The sequence below is a fragment of the Diachasmimorpha longicaudata genome, chromosome 13, assembly GCF_034640455.1.
Source record: "Diachasmimorpha longicaudata isolate KC_UGA_2023 chromosome 13, iyDiaLong2, whole genome shotgun sequence".
NCBI lineage: Eukaryota > Metazoa > Arthropoda > Insecta > Hymenoptera > Braconidae > Diachasmimorpha > Diachasmimorpha longicaudata.
In genome coordinates, this window is record NC_087237.1 from 2094433 (window position 1) to 2118534 (window position 24102).

General features: G+C 39.3%; 1 protein-coding gene across 7 annotated transcripts in view; it reads left to right on the top strand.

Moving 5' to 3' along the window:
• LOC135168936 (protein scalloped) overlaps window positions 1–24102 on the top strand; it is a 118525-nt gene that overhangs the window by 83380 nt on the left and 11043 nt on the right. For all 7 annotated transcript variants that reach the window (XM_064133574.1, XM_064133577.1, XM_064133572.1 and 4 more), the window contains 2 exons: window positions 7272–7396; window positions 8811–8949. In XM_064133574.1, coding sequence (XP_063989644.1) covers window positions 7272–7396; window positions 8811–8949 — 264 coding nt within the window. The remainder of the gene's footprint in view (window positions 1–7271; window positions 7397–8810; window positions 8950–24102) is intronic.

The following is a 24102-nucleotide window of genomic DNA, read 5'->3' on the forward strand; positions in this document are numbered from 1 at the left end:
TCGTCGACCGCGAATCTCGTTACGTATACAATATGTAGATGGAAAAAGGTTGAATAACGTTAGAAGCTAAGATGTAGAGAGTCATCGGACTCCATCCCAGTACAAAATACCTTCCTCACAGGCTCATCTTCTCCTGCCTCTTCATTTTTCATTTTCCTCCAGCCTCACTCGCCATCCGGATACAAAACACTCGGGTTTTGTATATATATATATATTGTATCGAGTCGTCTTTCCTTAGCCGCGAGGAGCATTCAATTATTGACTTTAATTCAGCCGCGTCGCATTAGCATTCCCCTCTGAATAATGCATGGGTACCAGCGGTTAATCCGACGGTATGTAAATTAATCCCTCTAATTGCGAGCGACAAAACTTCATGATGCTGCAAAGAGAATGATCCTCGTATTCACTGAATGAATAAACCCCGTGCCCCTCCATCAACGCTGGGGTTCTCGCGTTCTCCACTTCACATTCAATTAACCTCATTATCATTTTTGCGTTCTATCATTCGGGAGGATCTCCTCTCTTTTTAATATTTTTTCCAAGATTAACATTTCCACTGAAATACCAAGAAAATTTGCCAAATCCTAATTTCACATTCAAATACTTTTCCCGGAAAATTAATTTATTCAGAATATTTATTTGGAAATTTTCACTGTCCGATGGGGTAAATGGACCATCTAGTGAACACTCTTTCACCCGATGTGGTTAAATTCATGTATTCATCGTTGAGTGAATCTCATTGAAAACATGGAAATTAAACCATTCATGAAAATCAACTTTATTCAATCGACGAATGAGATTTTCTCTGAATGCAATTAACCGAGTTTTTTTCCTCTCAACTCAGTGTTGACTGTGAATTCAGGGGATAATCCAAGTGATAAACAGCCCAACCCTCGGTGCACCTCGTCCAGTTCTTTTCATCCCTTTTTTTTTTTTTACCCATTTTCAGTCGTCTGCATTTTCCTGCCTAAGCATTTTCAACGATCATCAGTTGACTTGACGCTTCTTCAGCCGTGAAAGTCACCATTGACACTCAATCTTTTATTTCCGCTTTAACTCCGAAGTAAATTTGTCTTCAATAATGGTCCTTTCAAAAATCACAATTAGTTCCCTTTGAATGATGCACTGGAGCATTATCCCCCCTCCTCCAAATGTAAATTGAATCGTGTAAGCGAAACTTTTCTGCACACGGGGGTAGGGCTGAGGGGTTGGGGGGTGAGACCACTTCAACCGTGAGATTAATTGCGTCGGGTTTGTCGTGATTCCACGTGACTCCCCCCCCCCTCCCCTCCCCCTCCTATCCCGCTGGTTTGAGTCTATTTCCAGGTATATAAACGCCTCTTCACATCATCCTCATTTCTATTTTCTTTCTACTCTCTTTATTCATTCATCCACCTACTTCCTCTTCTCTCGGTCGTTTCAGTAGTTTTTTTTTTTAACTCTCCCTACTCTCTTTTACCGTATCTCGTTAATTTTGTTCTTTATACTTCGTCAACGAAGCGGTGTAATTTTGCACAGACTCTTTCCGCTTGATAATTATCTTCATTTTAATTTTATCTGAGTGAAAAGAAATGGCTTTCATGCACTTTGTTTTCGAGGTAAAAATACGTTTCTTTATGGGTAATAATTGAGTTCATTTATTTAACTAGTCAGAGGACACCCAGGGCTGGGGAAATGGATGATTTTTATTTTCTAACTTTTCACTGAAAGGGAGGAAATTATTGCAATTATTCCAACGATAACAGAAGACGTGATAAAAAATTATTTTCTTTAAAACTCTAATTCTTCCTCAGAAATAATTATAATAATCGTGATAATGGGATTAATGTTTTACATAAACAAAATACTATGAACAACAATTGTGAGAAACATTTTCTTGGCATCTGGATGTAAATAAAAAATTTGTTATTTGGCATTTTACAGAGGGAATCGGATTTTTTTGGTTAAATCTACGATAGTGTCTTACATGTTTCACTTCACACACAATGAACCAAACTATTCAATTTAAAAAATTGATTTATCACTTGAATAAACGAATGCTGAAGTGTTTTCAACGCTCCCCCAAATTTCTGTTATTTATTTTTATCATTCGTTTATTTATCCACTTCACACAAATATGAGTCTTTCTCGACGAATATAGAGAATGTTGGCGAATATACCTTGTCCTGGCACACGTGAGCACATACAGAGTGGATAGCGAGGGGGTGGGTGGGGGGTGGTAGGGTGGAGGGTTTGCTGAGCAGACGAAGTGTATGGAGGGTTTTGTGTACGAGGGGTTTGGAGGAGGAAAAGAGGAATGGGTGGGTGCAGGGACAAGAGAGGCTATATATAATGTTCCGCGATATTAAACGGGACGCATTCCACCGAAGCCACCCCTGGCCCCTGCTATGAATGCCTCTGGCGTCCTACATCCCCCAGACTCCTCTCCCAGTGTCTACCCCATCCCCTTGTGCATGTGGCCATCACCAAAAACGTCGTCACAGGCCCTAACTGGATTCGTTATACGATCAATTTGCAGTCACATTTTTTTAATCGTTCCGAATAATTGTTAAAAATACTCTCGACTCATATGTCAAATTGTTAACTTGTCAATATGTTCAAGTGACATTTGAGAAAGTTTTTCAGTCAAATTTTTTGGTGAATTTTGAATGATATGAAAATTTGTTTTGGTTACGTGTTTGGAATCCAACTTGAGGTGCCTTAAAATTAAAGATTAATTCACAGCGTTGAAAATTTAATGACATTATTATCAAATATGTGATTGAACATGTATTTGAAACGTGAGGATTTATTTTCACCAGTGACATGTGTAGATAAATGAAAATCCAGAAGTAACTGAATAGCACAGGTTTCGACATTCAGATGATATTGCAATTTCCCTACCCCCAATATAATATCTCCAACGGTTCGATAAAAGTTTAGTTTATACCTATATCCCCTTCTCGTGGGACACGTACGGCTGTATCGAGTGTGTCACATATTCGATCCTGCATTGTCACTCGCCGTCGATAGCAGGAGAAATGCGATGAGAGCACCAAGAAAGAGGATCAGTTTGTATTTCACGTTTTTGCAATCCGCTCTCCTCTCCCCTATCCCCTGTACTCTATCCCTCCCATTTTTATTTCATTCGTTGACACATGTCAGTGGCATTCGCCCTCTCGTTTCGCTTTGCAAGTTTCTACCGGAGTTTTTAATTCTCATGCGATGTCACTCGTACGTTGCGAATCACATTGTCAGAAGAAAAAAAAATTATTTCGATTTGGTGAATTATTTTTTCCCACGAACGATGATTGCCTTATTAAAAAAAATTATCAAGAGATTTTCTGTCATCGTATCATTTTCGTATACGGAAAAAAATTTTTTATGAAAATTAATTAGGACAAAATGACAATCAACCGCTTTTTAGGTCAAGTTCTATTGGAAAAATTGGACTTGAAGGACTAATTTTCATGATAACACTAATCCTCGTTCCTCATTTCGCCCCCTGGAGGTCTAATTATTACCTAAAATTTATTTTCGTGTACTGCACTTTATATTACAAAACGCGGAGCGTATAATTTTTTCGTTAAAAAAAATGACTCAACTTCCAAGTGACGTAAAAATGATTGCTCGCAGTTGATGCCCCAAAAAATTGCAACTGATTCATTAAAATGCTGATGAAACAGCCCTTCCCATGATCATCAAACCCACCAAAATTATACGTGGATAATGCCAGTGGTATGGGAGTTTGGTGCTATGAATTTTACAGAGACCAAGGGGTGAGAAAAGAGAGATCGTGTACAATTCAACCCCTCCCAGTGTGTTTACTCGGCTCTATCCCGGTAGTTAGACGTCTGCGGTCTTGCCAGGCATTCCAAAACGCCCCCGTTCACCCCCTCAACCCCCTGGCTTCATCTATCCCCAGAACTGTTATATCGCCAACTCGACGCCAAGCCCATTCCCTATCCATCATCCGCACATTTCCCAACCCCCATAACCCTGGGTTTGCGCTTTCTCTACCGGGTTATTTCCTCCCCTCGTCATCGCGGCCCCTCTCATACCCCCCACCCCATTGTGGTACCACTGGACACTGGACGAGCGCATACACACGGCCAAATGCAACCATGCGCGTCCCACTGCGTTCATGATCTATACATCATGTGCCCCGGTTTTATCCACCAAAACACACATACACACGACTCCCTAGTCAACTTCATACTGCATTTCCATCCAAATACTCCCGTCGAAATTCTCTGTGCACACACCGAGGTGAACATTTATCTCATGTGTGTGTCTCAATTAACTAGCGCTCTCATTTTACACCCTGATGATTAGGGCCACATTTGATCTGGTTCAAAATCAGCATCAGATGATTCCTTTGTTTCGGTAGAGGGAGGGCCACAGGTCTAGATTAGGGGTTAATTGAAAACTGTGGATTCAGTGAAAATTTATTTGTCAACAAATTTATTTGTCCGGAGGGAAAAAAAATTCATTTCCGGGTCGCGGAGAGAAATTTCGGAGGGGCTATTCATTCAAAAATTCGATGACACAGTGATTGCTGATTTCATCTGATTTCGAGATGATTTCAATGATTTCTTGAAATCGTTGATTTCATGTGATTGCCAGGGATTTTTTTCCGGTGATTTCACGATTTCAAATGATTTCATATGATTTCAAGTCTTTAATGCGAATGGGGCAGCAAGGGCGGTGAGGGCTGGTAGGGGAGATAAGTTGGATTCAATTAGATCTCCGGATAAAATACTAGCACTAGCAGCAGTTATATTCAAGTCATGTAATGACAAATACAAGGAGAAATATGGCAATCTTTTTCAATAAATCATTTATTCAACATAGTAAAATAAAGTATATCTCTGACATACTGAACTGAATTAAACTAAATAAAATAACATCTTCACGTCTCAGTAAAGGACAAACAATTTAGAACTAAAAATATTTGACAACGTCTTTATATATTTTCTCATCAACTCGGAGACCATCTTTGGAAATGACTGGAGAGGAAATTGTTTGACGGTATTGACTAATATTTATATAGCCATGAGTAGTCATTGGCTGCATTTCAAAAATCTTTGTTTCTTTAAAATATACCAGGTACAAAGTACACCTATTTCTTTAACATTACCCTGTACACGAGCATATGATCCTGAGAACTCTCGAGATTTTATTCTTCTCCCATCCAAATAAACAAAACTCAACACCAATCCTAATAAACAAGTTTTATAATTCACTGATTTCATGTGATTTCATTTGCAGTCACCTGAAATCGATGAAATCCCAGAATTTCTCTGATTGCAATTAACTTCGACCGATTTCATGAGATTTCATGTGATTTCAAACATGATTTCAGCCCGAAGTGACACAGTGATTTCACGAATGAATTGCCCCTCGGAAATTTCGGAGGAAAAGTCCGGCGCTAACGAGGGAAATACTGCTATATAAAGGGATGAATATGGAGCCATTCTATTGAATTGGGAGTTTTATATAAATCTGAATTTGTTCCGAACTTTTTTTGCAAATTGTCATCTTGAGAAATTTTTCCTTAACGGCATTAGAGCCCGAACACTATTTTTTTTTAAACTAAGTACAATAGAGGAGAGTGCTATGACGGGACGGAATTGAAGGAAATAACCCCTGACCTTCGAGATAATTTTCCAGCCTCTAGACTCGATGCCAGGATCTTCAATCAACACATTATTCCGCGAATTGTGCTCATGAAAACTGGTGTATTCGTCTCCGCATTCCATTGGAGTGAAACTTTTCCTTGATTCGGATGAGCAAAGCCCCTCGTCCTTCGTTGATGCGACTCAGTGCGAGCGCTAATCAAGGGTAAATTCCTATATAAAACATTCGTTGCATCTGATTTTGGAAAAAAAAACACTTGAGGACAATTCGGAGACAACGACAAAGTTGACCATTTCCTAATGAAAATGATTAAAAAATTATCACTTGTATTATAAAATTAAAACAGTGAACTCTTTTAATTTAAATTTTAAGTTGAATATAAGTTCCATAACAATAATTTATAAAAAAATTATAACTTGTATTAAAACTTGTATAAAATTAAAACAGTGAACTGTTTTAATTTTATAATACAAGTTATAATTTTTTTTATAAATTATCATTATGAAAATTGAGGCAATTATACGTAGAAAAGTTTCTAAAAAATATTCCCTACAAATGACTTTTATTTCTGTCGCAATTCAAGACCAAAATGTGGGGGAGTAAATTTTGATTGAGTAATTTCGTAATTTTTTTTCCCAACTTGCCTCAATTTTTATCCGACCTCGTGTTATTAAAATTCAAGATCTCGTTTCTGAAAACAGTTATTTTTCCTTTCGCCTCAATGAAAAAAAATCAATGATTCTGGATATTCCCCGCCCACCTGAGGTTTCAATAATCGACGGTAAATTACAGTTGAACTGGATTCTGGGAAATTACAGTAGTGCCTGTGGCTGCAGCGAGAACAGTCGAAAAACCACGCGTATCCGGGAAAGACCGCCAGTCGTAACGAAGAAACCCCCGCGGGAGGGGGGGTCGGGGTGGCGTAGGGGCATGAGGGGCCGAGATAGCGAAGATAAAGCGTGTGCACAGAGTTTCTCGTATCCGTTTCACCAGGGGAATGAACGAAGCGCTGGCAGTAGATAGTGGAAAAAGGGGTGGGGGTTTGAATACTCACCAGAGTGGATGGTGTTAATCCAACGAGCTGTTTCTCGAGGGGTTGTAGTGTCGGTGTGGCATCAGTGGCAGGTCGAATGAGTATGTTGGTGGAGGGGTTGGCGCAGAGGTTCTGGTGGCTCTGGGGCTTCACTCCACCCTCGAGAGGCGGGGCGTGCCACAACGAGAAACGTCCATAGCCCCCACCCCCCACCCCCCCTATCTCTGGCCATGCCGCACTGATACGCGATATCAGCGACCACTTGTTGAGCCCATGAAGGGAGAAATTGAAAGAGGCAACTTTTGTATATTTCATGCGCTGATTTTCACTCCAAACTTATCACTTCATTTTTCAAACTTGTCTGATAAGACGCTGCGGCTCATCGTCTCGCTATGTAATTTTAATTCTTCCTCTTGCTGTTGGAATTAATTGAGGGAAAAGAGTTGGTAATTTTTATTTGGCTGTACTACTCAAAGGGAAAATTGTGGTATTGGAAGAATTACGGTTTAACTGACTGATGAATGAATTGATGAAGTATTTAATAATGAGATTTTTTTTCCCTTTATTGGTTTAATTTTCGAGGATTTTTCATGAATATTTTTTTTCTGATTGGTTACAGGCAGTGCGGTGGCTGCAACCGACACCATTTCCTCGCCGTGGACGCCCGCGAGTTCCGGGCCGCAGCCCGACGCCAACGGCTCCGGCTCGGATACAAAGAATCTCGATGTTGGCGAAATCAGCGATGTAAGTTTTTTCCCATCACTCCCCCCGGAATGATTTTTCATTTATTGATTCTCAATCGATAATGACTATCCAAAAGAACGCATGGCGGACCATAGACGGTCCGTATCTACTTATCATATCTAAACTCAGGGAAAATTTCTTCTGTTTTGTTGTCACCTGTTTTCATTTTAATTTCATCGTTGAATAATAGAGTATCATAATTCCTACAAAATTCAAACTTCTTTTTCTCTCTGTATTGAAATTTCAAAACTGATTTCATGCTCATTTTTTTAAATTCCCACTATTAAAATTCCAAGGCCAGTGGTATTGAAGAATTCTTCAAAACCTACCACTAAAAGTCTGATAATAAAAAATAAGTCGACTCTCAACGGAATCCTCCAAAGTCCCCCAAAAAAATGAAAAACTCTGGGGAATTTGTCTCTCCCCATTAAATCCATCAGCCGCTTCACTTCCTGTGAATCACATTATTTCGTCCTTGCCCAAGGTGTCCCACATGCATTTCCCCTCTCTAATATCCCGGCTAACGAACGTCTCAAGAATTCCTCGAATGCTCCCAACACATTCATTGACGTTTCTCAACCGATCATACGCTTCTCACGTGCAATAAACACAGGAGAACCCAATAAACACGACACAAGAAGATCCCGCCGTTGTGGATATAAAACAACCGACAAACGAGGAAAAAACAAAATTTTATCCAGACAAAGGTGTCTTCCACTGGAATTCCAGGATTCGTCCTCCAGCCTAGTCCTCGCCCTGAGCTATCGTCAGAGCTAACCGCAGCAAACGAAAGGATTAATATCGATAAGAAGTGAGGAGACAGTGGGGGTGAAGGAGTTGAAGGAAGGTTAAATCCTAGCCATCGAGAAGATCCCAGAGATTGGCACATGTTGCGAAAAACTCGACCTCTCGTTCTTTCCTACTCACTTGGCCTGACAGAGTCGGTGCTCTTTCGTCTCTAGCGCTTCCACCTCTCCGTTTCATGGCTGAATGGCGTGCCAAGAATGTCTGCTCCTTTGTTCGTCCCAAAAGCACCCAACTCACTACGGGCATGTTCCCTCGTCTATCGAACACACCTTGCGCGTTCCACTGTTTTTAAATCCAAAGACAAAAGGCCACCCCCTTCATTCTATCTCTCTCACTCTCACTGGTCCTTTCAGTTACTACTTCACCTGAGTTTTAGGTTTACCGTAGAATCCTTAAGGTATTTTATAAAGGATCCTTCACGGCACAAGGCAACGTCGGGGTGGTGGGGGGGGTCGGGGGTGGAAAAGGTCGAAGAGTCAGGAAGGAAAATTTCAAGGAGATGTACAATATCACTTCATTATGAGGAGCCCTTGCCTTCCCTGGAATAACTTGTTATGGGGGTATTTGTACGGAATATCTACTAATTTGGGGTTTTTCATTATTTTAGGACGAGAAGGACCTATCGGCGGCAGATGCGGAAGGCGTCTGGTCGCCGGATATCGAGCAGAGCTTCCAGGAGGCACTCACTATTTATCCACCCTGCGGACGACGCAAAATTATTCTCTCCGACGAGGGAAAAATGTATGGTGAGTGTCATTCAAAATTTACCTCTTTTTATTTTGTCCTGCAAATTACTAAATTGCATTTTGTATTGCAATTTTTCTAGCAACATATTTTATCTTAGAATTTTCTTTAATATTTCCATGTTTTTGGGAACAAAAGACATTTCATTTAATCACTAAAATCAATTTCTGTCTAATCCCTCCCACACTCGAGTGAAATAACCTTTTTTGGAATTAAAAAAAAAAACATCTTGATAGAAAAAAAAATCCCTGAGAACTTTTGAACATACAATTGCCTTGACGTTTGATGGATCAATCGTCAAAAAATATTATCTACCGGAATCGTGTACAAATCGTCGTAAAAGAGAAAATACCAGCCCAGCCCCCATCCCGTCTAGTGGTATTGGTGACTGTGGTGTAGGTGGGAATAGTACCAGTAGAGCCGTCGTTATTGCACAGTGCTGAGGTCAGTCTACGTGACCGCCTCGATATTGCCTCGTACATGGGAGAGAGACCCGTCGTTCCACCATCACCACCTTATAACCACCGTGGACTATCCTCTCCGCCAGAGCCAAAGCAATAACGCCTCGGTCCCCAGAACCCCGCTCCATCCCCTCAACACCCCTATCTTCCTTACTGGCATTCTGGATCCTTTCTTCACCTCAGTTGATATGAAATTTTTTTTTTCTTTCTTCATTCGTTTGAAAAATCTTCACTGGCAAGTTTGGCATTTATTTCATAAACTCCTGGACGGTTATATCGGCCGATCAATTGATTTATCTCATTAACCTCTCGGGGTAAAAAAAAATTCCGAAAAATCCAGTGATACTGGAATTAATTGGATGCGATGGGAGGACTTCCACTGGATTATTCTTTTTAATCATCCGGGGAATGAGGTATTTTGAGGTGGAATGTCGTGTGACCTTTCTTGTGGGAAGTTTTATCAGCAAAAGAAAAACGTTCTTGACATTTTTCTGTTGAATTATTCTGAAAGAATAATAATTCCGTTGCATTATTATTATTCTTTTAGGAGATAGTACAGGGATACGTCATCTCTGAATCACGACCTGCTGTCATTGACTCTCCATTGATCATATTGGAAAAAAAAAATAATTTTCACAGTAAAAAAATTTCAAATATTTGGACAACATGGAAAATAAAAAAATAATGAGTTTTTTCGTAACGTTAAGGTCACCTTGACCCTTGAAATGACCTGTAGTAGTAGGAATTATAATAAAAATCCAGGTGATTAAAATAATAACTCCGTTGGAGGTTTTTCCACTTTAATGCTGAATGCAGCCTCACTGAATTGACTCCAATGATCCAAAAACAACGAGCTCTTCCCACAAGTATTGCCAAAGCAGCTCGAGGCATCCAATAAATCCCTCCATAAGCCGAGGTAAAAATTCAAAGCACACAGCGTGACGAGGGCTGAACCATAACGAAGGCGCAGCATTGTGAGTAACAGGACAGTATATTGGAGTCTGTGTGCTTCCGTACGCAACCCTGAATGATTATAATCTCCATTTTGCCTCTACCCCTCGCACTGGCCTCAACCAAATGTTCCGGAACGTTGGTGGTTATGATGAGAGTGAGACAGAATAAAGAGAATATTTTTCCACAATTTTGATATTTAAAATTGCCCAACAATTTTCACATTCAAATGCGCGAAACAGTACATCTCTCCTGAGGCACCTGTTAAGGTTCAAAGTACTTTACACTGAGAGAATCGCAGCGTGAATCGCCGAAGGGTAAAACGATCATTCAAATGCACGTGCTGGAGATGAAACTGGCGAATTACAACAGTCGTAATTGTGTTCGTAACAAAGCGAGAGTTTTTTGACGTTGATAAATAATTTCTAATAATTTCGTCAACTCAAAAATTAATTTTCACAAAAGATGGATTTACATTAATTTTCTTTTATGATCTAACTGTACAAGTCAATTTATTTATAGATGTAAAATTTATTGAAAAATTGTGAACTAATACACTCGCATATATACATATGTCCATTCTATCTCTGACCCCGAGGCCAGTGCAATCTTCCGGTCGGCAGGACTTTGTCCTCGAGGCTGCTTCGTCGAGCTCCCGGTTTTGTGACGCACTAGAAGGACAATGGGGGATGTGGGTGGGCAGTGTGTCCAGTTATTGACCGAGGAAGACACTCCAGCGCATCCCTGGAGCCTCTCCTCTCACATAGAAATACTCGGAGCACAGACAAGTCTTGCTCCGGTTATATTTTATGTCCTCGATTCTTATCAATCACAAGTAGTTTTTTTTTATTAAGATTCACGAGCAGGTGACGATATTTTCGCCACTTTCTGTCAGTAGTCCCGGCCCGTTCCGGCCTAATTGCTGGACTCTGCGTGTTCAGCTGACACAGGGAGGGCAGTTGAGAATATTCTCGGGACACTCTGGTGAAGCATTGAATACGGCTAACAACGGGACTGAGATGGCTGTGTAATAATCTGCGACCGCATTGTCCATCTTGGCAGGTTCCTCCCTCTATATGACCACCGACTGCGAAGTCCTTTGACATCTATCCTGGATTTAATTAAATTCAGGGGCATAATAGGCAGGCGCAAGATGCTGGGAGATGGGACATTATTTCCGGCTACCACGTTCTTCATTGTGTTAATTAAATTGAATTTATAAAAATGCTGACAACAATATTGTGAATTTTGAACTATTTTTATACGGAGAGAAAAATTATTTAAAAATTACATAAAATTACTGTTCCGTAGTCTCCCAGTCAAAATAGTATTCAGTCAAAATTACGGAAGAGTTACGCTTTTTTTCTGAAAGCTCACTGAAAAAGTGCGCAACTATTCCGTTATTTTTACTGGCAGATTACGGTACAGATACGTAATTTTAAAAAATTATCTCCTTCTAGATATCAATTTTTCTACCCAATTCAGCGAAATTCCCATATTAATTCTTGAAAAATTGATAGTAAATCCTAAATTTATAATTTTTTATTAACATTCACTTGAACTTGCAGATCTTTCTTTTATTTCAAACCTGGCAGTCTGGATTAATCCACCAGTCGTTGAAATTTATTGAATAATTATCTGTCAATTCTACAAATGATTGAAAATTCGAATTTAAACGGTTACAAACGTTGCCTTCAAAGGGAGGAGAAAAAAAAAATGTTGAAAGCTCCTGAAAGTCATCCCTCTCGAGCTCTGTGGCACTACGCACTCGGTGGGTCGTTTGGCGGGTTTATGGTACGCATAATCCCGTTTATCGTCCTCGTAAATCCCCTCGAATATAGTTTTGGTGGGTACTCCGTTTTCCTTCGTACACATACACATGTACAGAGGGGTGGGCTTTAATCTCTTTTCGGTTTTACGACATATTTTACGGTGCAACGCGCCTCTTGCGCGAAATACCCCCGTAGCAGGTATACTCGGTGAGATGTCGAGGACGAAATTGAAGACTGAAATTGTAAGGGCCTCCCTCTGACATGGGTTTCTGCTGTACATTGTGTTATTGGGAGTTTTGATGGCCCGGCAAAATAATCGAACTGATACCGCAACATTAATTCATTCGAGCAGTATTTTTTTCTCTGTAAAGTTGCTCAATCGTGACTATTATCATTTTTTCCATAAGCGCCATTTTATATATTTATTATAAACTTGAAAGTTCTAATTTCGGAGTCAATTATTGTTAACAGTGCGAAAGAGGCTTTAAAAGACGGTGGCCTGATTTTTTAGAAGGGGATGAAAATGCCGAAAACAGTAATAGCTTCAAAAAATTTTTAAAACTTAAAATTCCCTTTCTGCATAATATATTGGCATTTAGAGAGGGAATTTGTGTGGAGCAAAGTCTCCCTCCGCGAAAAAAAAATTAATTTCGTAAGAGTCAACTTTCCCTGTAATTAAATTCAAAATCTGGCTCCGACGATCGGTGAAAATGATATTTTTTTGGTACTTTTTTTTTGTTCCGAGTGATTTATTGGTATCTAAAAATTCAAAGAATTAATACACAAGTGGAATCAAAACTTGCAAAATATGAGAGGGTGTTGAAGGAAAAAAGGAAAAAGCCTGGAATAGAGAACCGAGGGAGAAAGGGGATGTGCTAGGTTGAACTACCGTGGATAGAGCTGAAACGTGGGTGGCCTACTCGTTTTGCTACCCCATTCCACTTTTCACCCTAGTCGGGAAACTCGGGCTGCCTGCAAACCCCCCTCCGTTTCATCCCCCCGCTCTGCCAACTGGGGGATGGAGGACGGCGAAACTATGCGAAGAATGTGCAATTAGTGAACAGAGCGCTGGATGGGCGGTGGGGGGGGGGGGGGGACGAGACCGGGGGTTTTGGGAGGCGAGGATGAGGCGGTGGTGACGACGGGGGTTGGAAAGGCAGTGGAGAGGAGTCTCCTAACGGTACAATGTAGTTGGATACGAGGAAGAAAATGAAAGAAAAGGAAGATGGATGGATGCGATGCTTGCGATGATGATGCGAGGGGAAGGGAGTAAAAATAGAGGGGATTTTACCCTCGGGTCACCGTGTCAAGCTATATCCGTTTCATTATTTTTTTTCAACCTCGATTTAAAGAACAGATCGACGCAAATTGATTTTAAAATGGAATTTTTTAATTTTTCTGGTACATTTAAACAATTCTTACAAAATTGTTGTGTACTCTATGAGTTACGGTAAATCCTGTCGATAATTGAGTCCTAATTTATAGTTTAAAAAAAATTGTCCCAAATTTATACAAATATTCCAGTAGCTTAGCATTAAATTTTGGTAATTAAATTACTCGACAAAAATTTTCCAAAACAACGACTTAACCTCATCAATTCGTTGTCTACAAATAAACAATTGCAATTATTTAAACTTTCAGAAAAATTTTCTAAACCCGCTCTGAATTTTCAATTGAATAAATTAATTTCCATTTATAACCGATATTTTGACAACAAAAAAAAAAAGTGAATAAACAAAAAATTAAACTCAAAAACCCTCTATCCCATGTCTTCAAATTTTTCCTTCATTCTCACGACAGAATATCCATGATTGCCGAATTTCAACCCCCTCCCCCCCTCCCCTCCCTCACACACATGATTAATTACTCCAAATGCAGGAGTAAACTCCATCCCAATGATTAAAGGGGAATTGATTGAGCCCCATAAAGGATCCTTCGTATTCTAAAGGCCAATATTCCCAAAGATCGTTACATCGGTCGACAGTTCTATCCAGCTTCTCCCTCCCTCCTCCCCCCCCCCCCTCATCCTCTCTCCCGAAAAGCACTAGACACAAACCTAATCGAGCAAACGAGCTCGAATGCACTCAGAGTGAGTGAGGCGGAGCCGTCGTACTAAGGTACTCCGGTGTGTAACGATCCTCCCTCGGCCCTCACCTCCTCATCTGTTTGTGTATCGTCATCAATTATCACGGATACTCAGAGCCTCCCATGAAGTTCGATACTCGCCATACCGACGAGAGCCAGAGGTTACCTCTCAGCCCTTAACTATGACTCCTTGTGTACACACGTAACACGCAGACCCATTACACTCCATCGACGGTGGTGATGGGGTAAGGGAAAGGGGCAAATCTCAGGTACCTTTAATGTGGTGATGTGAGTGTGTGGGTTTGACTCATTGCAGCACGTATCCACTGACGATATAGTTCGTTGTAATCCAAAGACACATTATCGTGCGTGAATATCGGGTTATATGTGTTAAGGAGGAGGTTGAGAGAGAAAAACCGCGAGATTGCGGCTCTTCACCAACTACCGTTATATCGTCGAGGCATAAGGTGGGGAGGGAGTGGGTGGATGAACTGATCGGTTGAGAGAAATCGGGGGAAAAATGGTGGAGTTGGATCTAGGGAATTTTTACAGAGAAATAAATGTTAGGTCAAAATTAGATCTCCGTAGGGGGAGAAATATTGAAGGGAAATTGCCTCTTTTACGTAATTCTAGAGTGAAATACGGTTGTCGGGAATTTTATGGAACTGCTGCAGAATTTGTCCCGAAAATCTGGTAATTTTTGGCTAAATCGACTGTGAGAAATTACGATACTGTCACGTGAAATTTCCCAGTCGATTCCGTAATCAAGGAGCGAACTGGGAGTTCGCAGGTAGGACATCGTCAATGGCCCAGGCTTCACCCAAGCTACTCCCAAGACTAGGTATTGAAATGGGATAAAGGGTCACTAATGAAAAGTGTGAATTCTATTTTATATCTTTTATTTTATACGCTGTAAAGGCACGACCGTTCTGCTTCGTTTCCATAAACGAACTAACTAATAGAATAAAGGGATACAACACCCTGGACCTGATGATTCTCTCATCAACAATGGTCCCACTCATGCACCTCTCTATACATTCAGAAAACAGAGCACATACATCACCTCCAAAACTTCCTAGAATTATTTCTTATAAAAATGTTTTCCACTCTCAAGTGGTACACCAGGATAAAGGAAATACCAATCATACAAAGATCCATTCATTCCATTCGAAAATTAATTTTTGTCAAACATTCGAAATCTAAACTCCAACACTAGGTAAGCTTGGATCAGGCTTGGCATCCAAGCCTGGATCAATAGTGGATGAGCATTGGAATGTAACGTGGGGCCAGGCCTGGTAACGAGTGCTGGCCCAAGCTAATTTATTAAGGGGTTATTCTCATGTGAACGCCTATATTTGACCACTTTTTCGGAATTTTTTTTTTATGCGACAACAAACTTCAATCATGTTGATTTTTCAATATATTTTTATTTGTATTTTGAAATATACGAAAAAATTTTTTTTTTCGTTTTTTACATTTTTAACATATATTTTTTTAAAGTCAAAGTAGTCCCCAACAAAAAAAGGTAGTTCACTGGTCAAGGTGATAGCGGCTGTTCATGTTGTCTGACATAAAAAAATCGAATGGATTATTATTCAGTAGATCTGTGGCTATCGTCCCTACCAAATATAATCAATTTCATTAAAAACAAAAAAAAATATCGAACATAAAAAAAAAATCACGAAAATCTCGTTCTTTTTCGTTACAAATCGTTTAAAAAAAATATGAAGATATTGTCGAAAATAAACAATTGTGGTAGGGACGATAACTATAAATGAGTAGAAGAACATATGTAAATTTTAAAGCAATCGGTTGAATACTTTTTCTTGTAGGACCTTGACCGTTTCAGAAAATGATGATTCGAGAAAAACGCGTTTAAAGTTGAAAGCCTGGTAGACAATCGCTTACGACACGTCGGTGACTATGAGCTGTAACTTATCAAATACTATGAATTTCGGTCTGAATTTTTCACAGCATGTTTTCAATAGGTTTTACTGTCAAAATATTTAAAAAAATCGATTTTTTGAAGTGCTCACATGAGAATAACCCCTTAAGGCTGGTCCAGGTCTTCGAACCAGCGCCGTTCCAGGCTCATATATTAAAAAATGCCTAAGCTTTATTCAAACAGTTTATAGTACTGAACATATCCAGATAAATTACAAATGAACCTGATACCCAGTGGCATTCGAAAACTTACTTTACACTTGTGTAACAATATGGAGTTAACAATTAGGCATAATACCATAGGACATTGCCACCCTTTGGTTTCACGTGTAAGTAAAATCAGCATACCGCCTAGTTAAAAAGAAATAAATTTCAGTCAGTTCGTCAGTCTGGGCCCAGGACTGGTCGAGACGCTATGAACCAACGCTGAATGAACCAGACTTTTCCCAGGCTTGGCACAAGCTTGGTACCCAGGTTTGATATCAGGGAAGGGTCCAAGCCTGGGCTTTCTCTGGTGTGACTAAGATACCAAGCCTGGTGGAGTCTAGGATTACCAAAGCTTGGTCAGCCGAGCCTAACCCACGGATGGCCCAGGCGTGAAGCTTGGCGATTCTTCTGGCTGTGCGAGGGGGCAAAATGAGTGGCAAAGATTAGTTTTATCACAAAAATTAACCCTCGAAGGCTAATTTTTCCAACAAAATTTGACCGAAAAAGTGGTTGATTGTCATTTCGTTTCACGTTTCGCCCTCTAGAAGTCTAATTATCATGTAAAACTTGTTTCCGTGTAATTGATGGGATAACCCATTCGCGATGTGAGATTTCCAATGTGCACTGAGACATGAAAATTATTTTGTCAGAATATTTACTTGCTGTCAGTTAATGTACGTTAATTAGATGTTCCCATAAGACATCTTGGGCAAATGCCAAGTGAATTTGCTTGGAGTTGATAAATGTAAGTGGGGCGAGACTTTTACAGTTGATGTCATGATAGATTTATTGTAAATACACCAAAAGAAGTAGATTCAAATATATTTCAAAAATATTTTCGCATATACGCCAGTATATATTTATATAGACAGGATGGAAGAAGGCGAGGAAAGAGGGAGTAAGAAGGTAAAAAGCACTGATAGAGAGGGAGACAGGAGTAGACGTGAAACAAAGAAGACGTTTGTAACATCAAGAGAATTAGCAAATAAAAAAATATATTTATAATATAAATTTAATAGATAGAAAGAATTGAATGTAAATTGAAAATGTTGAGAATTCAACTGCATCTGTTATTTACATTTTTAAATATTTCTAACAATGATGCAAAAATCGGTAAAAGGGTGGAGTCAGGGTGTAGTATATCGTTTGAAATGTGTCGGCGTGAAGAGGGAAAATATATTTCTCACGATGTTAAATTGAGGAGTTTAATTGCCGCGGTAGAGGTGGATATGAGACGATCGACTTACTCTGCGAGAGACCTCGACGATGGATCTCAATTTTATTCGGATTGATATTGATATTGAATTATTATGTCGACGGGTATTTTTGGATTTAGGTTGATGGCGAGTGAAGGATAACGAGATTCGGTTTGCAGGGAGATCTGATATCGCTAGAGATCGTGTGATTTTCTTTTAAACTTCTCTATTTAAAATCGACACCAGAATTAAAATTCACGAGTTCAATGATGAAACGCTTCAATTTTAAGAATTTCCATTACCCTGAAATTTCATTGAGTAGTTAATTCATTCATGTTCAGACGAGTGCCATTCGATTATTCCATTCAGACCTTTCCATCATCTCTCTAGCAACAATAAAAGAGAAATGACTTTTCAAAAAAATAATAATTCTTTGCGATTTGTCGCATTCAATATTTTTGTCGCAATAATTTAATCGACAAATTTTATGATTTCAAATTTCTCTTCAATACGATGTACCCGAACCAGAAATACCGATTACCGATCGAAGTATCGAATAATTGTGGGTGTATTAGATGAGCAGCTCATAGTCATAGCATCAAGAACCGTTTCCCGATGCTCGTTACTCGAGTATGGAGGATCATAATGGCCCCTTCTTGTTAAATTAAACATCCACCGAGTGATTTACGTTGATTGCCAGCCGCGTCGCATATCCACTATCTCGCTCTCTCACTCCCCTGTTCATTCTATTCTTTCTCCACCCCTACAATGTTATACAGGCTATCTTGAGCACGTGTACACACTCTCTGCTTCCCCTCCCCTCCCCGCCCCCTTCTCCCTCACCCCCATGTTCCGCCATCACACGCGCCCTTTATCGGTTTTAAACTCCTACGCCGGAGTTTATCCACTTTCTTTCCAATTCTCACGGTCACGTCTGTACATTTGTTACATATTTAATACTGTGGGGGCATATTTTATATTTATTACACAGCGTAAAGTGGAGTTTATAAAATTATACGGTGATAAATGTCGAAATCACGTGAAATTGGAGGAAATGTTTACTGTCGGGTGATAAATCCTTTATTCAAAGGATATTGAGGACTTGAGATTGTAATCTCCCGGCAAGCGAAGGGATGAATATGTTCCAAATAGGTTTTATTAAATTGTAAAAAATGATTTTTTTATGTTATTTGTAGGGGAGAATAAAATTGTCAAATTGCAGTTCATTTTTGATTTTACTGGTGACCTATTTTGGGGAGGATTTCTGGTTTTATTCATTGAAATTGTTTCACAGGTGATTCTGCTCTTAAATGATAATGAATTTTCTAATTAAAATGCATTGGTACAACAGAAAAATTACCTTTTAGCGAGAGTTGACGAATTATTTTCAGGTGAGGGGTGATAAATTTTATTTAATGGAGAAAGCATGACAATTAGATTCAATTTTTGATCGGCACATAAATTCCGCTCTTCCGTCTTGATAACAAAAAATCATGGTCGACCTCATCAACTGGCAAATATCACTCTCAACCCAGTAATGGTAAGAATGAAACAAAAACATCAATGTGATAGATGAAAGGGGGTACTAACCAACCCCCGAAGAATGCTTGGCCTTCAAAAACAGACGAGAGCTGGAAAGAGAGCGGTTGTAGACCGAATGAGGGGTTGAGAGAGCCGAGGTTCATGCCAGGGCCATTTAACGGTCTTTGCGAAATTGAGTCATCACGCGGTTCGCCCGGAATCTCGGATATTTTCCTCCCAATGCTCCCACACCGGCTCTCTCCCAGACATCAGCTACACCCCATCCCCATAAACTCACCCGCTTTCACCTCCACCTACACGTTTTCCTCGTAGAAACCCTCGAACCCGAGAGAGCAGCGTCGAGCATCCTGCGGCTGCCGATGTGCACCTCGATCGACGTGGAACGCGGAATTCGAGAGTACATGCCAATGTGTTTAACTGATTTTCCATTCATTTGCCAATTTTTTTTATTCCTCTCTGTGGGGGGGGGGGGAGGGGGGAAGAGATTTCATTGGAATTATCCTCCCGGACTATTCGGAATACTTCAACAATTTTGACTGATATTTTTTCCCACAATAAAACAGTCAAAATATTTGTCATAAAATTTGATGAAAACATTTGATTACGCAAATAAATAATTACACAGGCAGGAAAATTTGGACTCAATTTATTTCGGGGAAATTATTTAACCGAATTTTTTCGTTCACATTCAGGGGTAAACCCTCAGCAATTGAAAAGAAGCCTTTGAGGTAATTAAAACGATGAGGTTGAAGGGTCAAGTGCATGCTCATTCCCTGAAAATGCCACAAGTATTTCGCTAATTAACCTTGAGGAGCACTTCAACCTCATGTGGGGCCAGAGCTCTCCTGCATTACGGTCAACACACTGTACACCGTCTCCACCGATTTCACCATGAAATCAGTCCTCGTTATTGCCCGACATCCCTGAATATCTTCATAACGAATAATTTACAAAATTTCTCCATAAACAAACTATTTAACGTGAAATTTCGCACTTCAAAAGCGAAAAAATTCTCAAGTGTATCTGTTAATTACCATTAATATGATAATAATCGGAAATAATTGATACCGATTGTCGAAAATCGTCGAAAAAACACGAGCAATTATTTCCACGGAAAATAACAAAGAAAAACTTCTCCTGAATATCTCCATAACAAATTATGAAAGAAAATTTCTGTATAAAAAAATCATTCAATGCAAATTCCCGCAATTCATACGCGAAAAAATTCGCAAGTATATCTCCTAATTATCATTAATCGGGTAATAATCAGAACTAATTGACACCGATTATCGAAAATCGTTGTAAAACAATGATCAATTATTACCAGAAAAAAAAAGAAAAAAAGATGACGGTGTGAGCAATAAATTTCACCGATTAGACCAGAATTTCCTTAACGTCCTGAAAATTTATACCGATATAACTCGCAGTATTATGGTATACCTACCGGGAAATGTCTTCCTTTTCCGATGGTAGAGACGGTATAATCTCGGTGAAACTTTGAGCGAAGAAACTTGCTCGGGGTACGTACTTTGTGGAAAATAATTTATTCACCGAGTTCTCCTCACCTCTCTCCCCTCTCCCATACACTCCCACAACTACTCCCTCATTTCATTCATCTCTGTTTTCCTTTTATGCCCTCTGTCTTTCTTACCAAGCGTTTAATATCGTTGGACGATGAAAGAAGGTGGGGTGGATGAGAACTGATGGGTAACGACAGTGGACTCACCAGAAAGGAAGAGGGACAAGGAGATAACGCTGGCTCGATTGAAATTAAATCGTGTGCAATCAATATTGGCAGCGAGAGATATCGGCTATGGATGAGAGGATGGAAGGGTACAACGATTAGACTTTAATGAATTTTCAACGGTACTGCCTCAAAATTCATTAAGGGATGCGCAAGCGAGAGGAAAACTACGAGCTGAACAGAAAATAAAAAGCTGTGTGGAGGTACCGAGATACCGGTTCACAAGTACTGAAGGAGATGCAGGTGGAGGTGGGAGTGAGAACGACGCTTGAGGGGTTGGTGGGGGGGGGGGTGGAGAGGGAGTGAAGAGGGATGTAAAGTCTCGTTGGGAGTCTTCAAAGGAAAAGTAGAGGCGAACGCTCTCCTCACGGGGAATATTAAATTTCAACTGACACAGAGCCCGTACAGGGGGGGGAGAGGAGGAGGGTAAAAACGTTTCGTTTAATTGCAAGGGTCCAAAGAACCTCAACGAAATAATTCTTCCTCGACCGCTCTGGTTAACCAACGAACAAATTTCTCGTGTTTCTTTGCCATTTTGCGACAAATAGAGAAATTAAATTCTCGGAGATGCCTCGTCTGCGTATACACGAGGGGGGTGGAAGGGGTGAAGATATTTTTAACAGTGTGGGAAAATTACTTTCGGAATTTATAGGGTAATTTTTAACTTTTCACGTGCGTCTGGAACACCTAAATTAGGGAATAACTAAATTTAATTGAATTTACTGTTTAATTTTTATGGAATTTTTAAAAATTCTATTTTCGCATTACTTTCTGGATTTAATAGAGAATTTGTTGACATTATTTTTTAAGCGTAACCTTCTGAGAATTGCCTTGTGAATAGAGTACATTACGTCGTTAACTTAATCAGAGAATCATTTATAGACACTGAACTGTCTCTTTGACTTCAGCGTTCAAACCCCTCGCCAATTTCTGGTTCAATAAATAACTAACTCACTCAAACTGTCGTTCACAGCAGATAGTACCATAGGTTTGAGAGGGGGGAAAGAGATCTGTTACGTTAAAATAATCGCATCAGACGAGGGGAATCATGACTCATTACGGAAACTCAAAGAGATCAATGGAGAATGATACGAGTGAAGTAGTGACGCTGCTAAACACCACCACGTGTACACTGAAGTATCAGCTACGGGCTAATGTACCTCGATATACGCCATATGCTCATCGTCAAGCTGTTATGTAGTCCCTCCACCTAGCCGAGCATTTCAAGAGTATTTAGATTTTTTTGCACTGTTGATTTTTGTTTTCCGTCTGTTTTTTTTCGAGAGGTAATTTCACCGGGCGAATAAACAGACCTTCACGCTGAAAATTACTCTACTAGCCCATTAAATATAATCGCGTCGGTAATGTACATTTATTTTATTAATTTATATTTTATTTACCGAAAAAAAATCCGCCGAGAAAATTAAATACTCACCGATAATTGTCAATTTGGTAATTGTTGACGAATTGATTTTTTGATACGACTAATTCGTTCCTACTTTTCTATCCGTAAAATACTTACTGTCGGCCCGAAGGTACCGTCGAGGCGTTAAAACCGTGAATTTATCGTTAGCCGACGTCCGGCCGTCGTGAATAAATAAAGCACCTCCACCCCCCCAAGGCTACAGCTAAAACAACTTCTTGTTTTGCACATCCGCTGTGCTTGCACGCTCTTACATTATCATTATTCTCCCCCTTTATTATTATTACATTCTATTTCAATATTTATTAAATTTTTTTTTTGCTTTGAAAATTACCGCTGCAGGCAGATTGTACCTGCTAACTTCCTTGCTTCTATTCATGGAACGGTCATCTTCTCGGACGAGTGATCGTCCAGGCAAATGGCTTCACGCCAATATAATTACACTCGGCGCGTGTCAATTACTATCAATTCCCAGGCACTTCCAACCCTCGGCTATTATTAGTGGTGTGAATGGCGAACTGGAGGGGGTGATGATGGCCAATGAATTCACAAGTGTCAAACTTCGTCTTATCGTCAATCTGAATCACTAAGAATTTTCAAGTACTTGAATAATTAGCTCACTGACGGTTTAGCAAATTTACTATTTTTCCACGAGTTTTATTTCAGACAGTGAATTGACTGAATCAAGTAAATTATATTTTTATGTCAATTCGTGAATTAGTAGGAAGTGAAGCAATTTTAAGGGGTTATTCTCATGTGAGCACTTCAAAAAATCGATTTTTTTTTTTTTGATATTTTGACAGTAAAACCTATTGAAAACATGCTGTGAAAAATTCAGACCGAAATTCATAGTATTTGATAAGTTACAGCTCATAGTCGCCGACGTGTCGTAAGCGATTGTCTACCAGGCTTTCAACTTTAAACGCGTTTTTCTCGAATCATCATTTTCTGAAACGGTCAAGGTCCTACAAGAAAAAGTATTCAACCGATTGCTTTAAAATTTACATATGTTCTTCTACTCATTTATAGTTATCGTCCCTACCACAATTGTTTATTTTCGACAATATCTTCATATTTTTTTTAAACGATTTGTAACGAAAAAGAACGAGACTTTCGTGATTTTTTTTTTGAAGTTCGATATTTTTTTTTGTTTTTAATGAAATTGATTATATTTGGTAGGGACGATAGCCACAGATCTACTGAATAATAATCCATTCGATTTTTTTATGTCAGACAACATGAACAGCCGCTATCACCTTGACCAGTGAACTACCTTTTTTTGTTGGGGACTACTTTGACTTAAAAAAAATATATGTTAAAAATGTAAAAAACGGAAAAAAAAATTTTTTTCGTATATTTCAAAATACAAATAAAAATATATTGAAAAATCAACATGATTGAAGTTTGTTGTCGCATAAAAAAAAAATTCCGAAAAAGTGGTAAAATATAGGCGTTCACATGAGAATAACCCCTTAAGAAGTCATGAGGGGACTCATTTCATAAAAAATTACTATCAGACAATCTAACTTTCAGTCAAGTGTTAGCTTTCACAAAATTTTATTTAACATTTATTTATTAAGACTAGTGGATGAAGTTATTTTGGTTGGCTTTCAATGGCTTTGACGAGTCAATTTTCAAATTTAAATGTTATGCCTCATTTTGAGTCATTATGAAATGGTAAGAATCAAGAGCTGTTCCTCATAAATAATTAATGAGTACTTCCCAGACGTAATGATTTAATCTATATTCGGAATATTTCCAGCAATTGAAACGACTTTTATGGGGCATTAACAGGAAAAAAAAATTTATAGGAAATGGAATTTAAATAAT